The 4,438-nt window shown below is 40.0% G+C and overlaps 1 protein-coding gene across 1 annotated transcript in view; it reads left to right on the plus strand.

The window, feature by feature from the left end:
• Nucleotides 1-2,241: 2,241 nt before the first annotated feature.
• The window catches only part of LOC103461741 (UDP-glucuronosyltransferase-like), a 14,456-nt gene continuing 12,259 nt past the window's right edge, over nt 2,242-4,438 (plus strand). Inside the window, exons 1-3 of the mRNA XM_017309302.1 lie at nt 2,242-3,228; nt 3,894-4,025; nt 4,336-4,431. Coding sequence (XP_017164791.1) covers nt 2,368-3,228; nt 3,894-4,025; nt 4,336-4,431 — 1,089 coding nt within the window. The 5' untranslated portion in view covers nt 2,242-2,367. The remainder of the gene's footprint in view (nt 3,229-3,893; nt 4,026-4,335; nt 4,432-4,438) is intronic.

Genomic DNA, 4,438 nt, shown 5'->3' on the forward strand with positions numbered 1-4,438 from the left:
AGGCGGCTGAAGCATGCAGGACTGGGGAGCTCAGTCCTCACCTCCTTCTACAGATGTGTGGTGGAGAGCGTGCTTTGCTCCAGCATCAACGTGTGGTACGGTAGCTGCTCTGCTGCAGACAGGAAAGCTCTGCAGAGAGTAGTGAAGGCTGCATAGAGGACTGTTGGAGTCAACCTCCCCACCACCACAGACATCTACACCTCCAGATGCAGGAAAAGGGCCTCCTGCATCATAAAGGACCCCTCTCACCCAGCACACTCACTTTTTGTCCCGCTATACCCTCAGGCAGGAGGCTGCGGAGCATCAAATGCAGGACAACCAGACTGAGAAACAGCTTCATACCAGAAGCTGTGAGACTCTCAAACTCCTCTCARTCTCTCTCACTGCACTGTCCCTAACAATAACTTGGTCACTTCAACCCCTAACCCCCCCAATGACACTGTATTTGCACTTTACACTCGGACACTTAAAATGTTGCACTGCTAAATTTATCTTCCCATGCTGCTACATTATTCATACTTCATCCATTTTGTACATTCCTATTAATATACATTTCATTTTTCTACTTCTTRTTTTTATATATTTGTAAATATTTTTCCTATTTATAACAATTTGATCTTGTAGCTAGTTTTTATATTTTATACTTTATATTTGGATGTAACTGGGGCCGTGACTCTCAATTTMGTTCCACCWCATGTAACACGTGATGTGAATGACAATAAAGTCTCTTGAATCTTGAAGATGTTCCACGTGTAAATTTATGCTATTTCTACTAAAACATTTCAGCATCGTCTCCAAAGAGTAAAAACTTGCAACAGAGGTATTTTCACCATCTCCACATTGCATCATCCTCTTTCTTGTTTATTCTAATCATTTTTATGCAGTTTTAACCTAATTCCATAAAAAGCCTTGTGAGGTGCTTAAGTGAGTAAAGTTACAAAACAGAAACACAACACAATAAGTTACAGTACATTACAAAACAACAGATTATATCAATCCTTTAAATGTCCCTCATGGATGAAATTCATAGTAAATCAGCACTAAGGTGAGCAATATCAGCACAACAAAAAAGTAAAAACATTTTCCAATAGTGCAATAAACAGAATATATTCCTCACATATTAATTAAATACAATTGTTTTGTTTAAATCATGATGTATTGGCTGATCATATAGACAGATATGTGTTGCCTGTCGGAAAACAGAAATTTTACAGTAAAAAATGAAAGCARCAAAAGAATATTAATGTCCAATAATTGCATTGTTTCCACGAAAGGCTTTAAAAAAAAAAAGTCATGAGACTGWATTGGTATTTTTATATCTCAGCCAATATATTTGAACCAGGATGATATTAATCTTTTGGAGATTCTGCACGTAATGAGACCATATGAATACTGGAGAAAAGACTAACTGATGATGACAGTTTGCATGGACTGCAAAAGTTGTCTGTCCCGCTCAAAAGTACAAACTGTCCCAACAGGATCGGCTCGGCTGCCAAAAATTGTCACGCAGGTGGCAGAGGTAAAAGAATGAACTCTCACAGGGTTCAAACTTCTGCCACAGAACTATTTCCTGCTTTGTCTTTAGATTATATATTAAGATATATTGCACAACAGATCTGCTTACTTTTGACATTAAGGGAAATGAAAACACAAAAACAGAACTCAAAGATTTTCTCTCTTAGTATTCGATTGAGTTTTGGTTTAAACAAATGTATCAGTTACTTACATAAATCAGTTCAGTGGGCTAAAACAAGTTGTAACCAATGCTAATGCCAGGAATTACTGGTTTGATAGTATCAACTTCCTCTTTACAGAGGGGAGTTGGTTTCCTATTACAACAGGCTTTGCACGCCACCTCTTTCTACAAAGCCTGTGAGGCACGAGTTTGTCTGTTTTCCAGAGGGAGGGAACATGTAAAGTAAACAGAGAGGACTTTGCTCAAATCTACAGTCAGTACATGCAGTCACGCGATGACTTGCAAGTTATTATACATATTAATTTCATAACYTTTCACCACACATGCAGCAGAAAGTCATGCAWTAAAAAGACATTAAAACAAACATCTTAATGGGCTTAATTAAAGGGTACATCCCTTTAATTAAGCCCATTAAGACTTTCAAAGTGAACAGCAAAGTCATGTAAAACAATGATTAACTGATGACACACTGAGTGCTAATGCTTTCCATGCAAAGCGTTGGGAATCTGCTCTGTCTTCCTGTTATTATATAACAGCCTGACTTAAAATGCAGCCCGCACTTCCTACAGAATTTAAACACACACTCTCACTYCGGCTCTGAAAACCACCCCTCCACAACAGGCAGGACCTGCTCCCACACAAAGCTCAGCTTGCAGCACAGCGAGGAGGCAATGAGAAGCAGAGTGTGGTTTCCTCTAACGGGRCTGCTGGCTTGGCTATGCTGCCTTCGTCTGGGACMMGTTCAGGGGGAGAAGGTGCTGGTTATGCCCGTGGAYGGCAGCCACTGGCTCAGCATGAAGATTCTGGTGAAGGAGCTCGGCCGCAGAGGYCACRAKGTCACGGTGCTGGTGCCTGAAAGCAGCATGTTGATCCAAGGTTCTGACAGCTACAAGACGGAGGTCTACAAAGTGCCGTATACTCAAGCTGAACTGGATAAGAACTTCAACAAGCTCAGGGAAGGACTGTTTGACCAGCAGCCAGGATTAGCAGATTTATTTGTGAATGTGGACCGTTTGGTGAAGTTTACGTCTCTACAGTCTGAGGGCTGCGAGGCTTTACTGGACAATGAGCCTTTGATAACTGAACTTGGGAGAGAGGGATTTGATATGGTGCTTACAGATCCCTTCCTTCCCTGTGGTTCTATCCTAGCTCGTATTTTTTCCATTCCTGCTGTGTACTTTCTGCGTGGGCTTCCCTGTGAGCTGGATATCAAAGCTAACAAGTGTCCCTCTCCTGTTTCCTAYGTTCCTAAGTTTTTCTCTGGTAACACAGACCGTATGAGCTTCCCAGARAGGGTTAAAAACATGATGATGTCTTTTTTGGAGTCATACATATGCACGGTCTTGTACCAACACTTTGATGAGCTGGTTAGCAAGCGCATCCAAGATGGCATGTCATACAAAGAACTAATAAGTGAAGGAGCTATCTGGCTCCTCAGATATGACTTTGTTTTTGACTGGCCCAAACCTCTCATGCCAAACATGGTTCTAATAGGWGGGATCAACTGTGCAAAGACGGCTCCTCTTCCAGCTGTGAGTATGACGATTTATGTGTAGAGAAAAAATAAAGAATGTGTCCCATCTGGATTCACTTAAGGCAGATTTGTTCAACACAATCTCTGAGTTTAAGGAAGTCAAAGCTGTGAAACTTTGAAGACCAAAATTTTAATTTCAGTGTTTTTCCTTCTTAACTATTTTTATGAGCTATGGAGACAGTCATAAAGTAATGTTTGAATCTGCATAAGGTTTTGTATAATACACTATTTCCTGGGAAATTATCAAAAATGAAGTGTCACAGAAAGCATGATACACATGGTTCTGTAGATATGGTTCATTGTTTCAAGAATTGTTTGTGGTAGAATTAATTTACCTTCTCATGCACTACACTTTGAGAGCAATGTAATCCAGATTTCAGGGTTATGTCCAAAAAGTTCCAGGAAAGGAGGTGTGGGGCCCTGCTGTGTCAACAGGGATCAAGTAATTTGCAAAAACAATAGTTTTGTTTGTATAGGCACAGAGACGGTTATGCTTGCAGATTTAAATGGCTTTATGGCTGGTAGTTGCTAACAATGTTAAAGAGGTAAATTCTATTAAGATATTATTAAAATAGATGCAGTTTTTACACATGCAATTTATTTACACTGGATTTTGCTTTAGTTTTCTTGCAGTTATTTTTTGCCTTTCCAACTTTTTTGCAGGACCTGAAGGAATTTGTAGATGCTTCAGGAGACGATGGCTTCATTGTCTTTACGCTGGGCTCAATGGTGTCCGACATGCCTGAAGCTAAAGCCAAGCAGTTCTTTGATGCCTTCCGACAAATTCCTCACAGGGTAAGTAATACTGTGTCCCTATCGATTTTCATTGGTTTAATCTATGTACACTTTAAGGTTCAGTCCCAATCAATGGGTTTTAAAAGACAGTTTTTTTTCTTCTTGATAAAGATGCTGATAAGTTTTATGATTACAAAAAAAAAAAACAAGCACATTGCCCTTCTTTTTAACCCACAGCACATATCCTGCAGGTTGAATCCAGTTGAACTGATGGACTTTGTTMTCTACTTTGCTGCCCACGTGCCAAACTGATCATTCAGTACCAAAGCAGTTTGAATGTACTGATGATCTGGTCTGATTCTTATTGCAGGTGATTTGGAGGTACACAGGTGAAATACCCAAAGATGTACCCAAGAACGTTAAACTTATGAAATGGTTACCTCAGAACGATCTTCTAGGTGTGTTTAATGACA

Source organism: Poecilia reticulata, linkage group LG2 (genome assembly GCF_000633615.1).
Source record: "Poecilia reticulata strain Guanapo linkage group LG2, Guppy_female_1.0+MT, whole genome shotgun sequence".
NCBI lineage: Eukaryota > Metazoa > Chordata > Actinopteri > Cyprinodontiformes > Poeciliidae > Poecilia > Poecilia reticulata.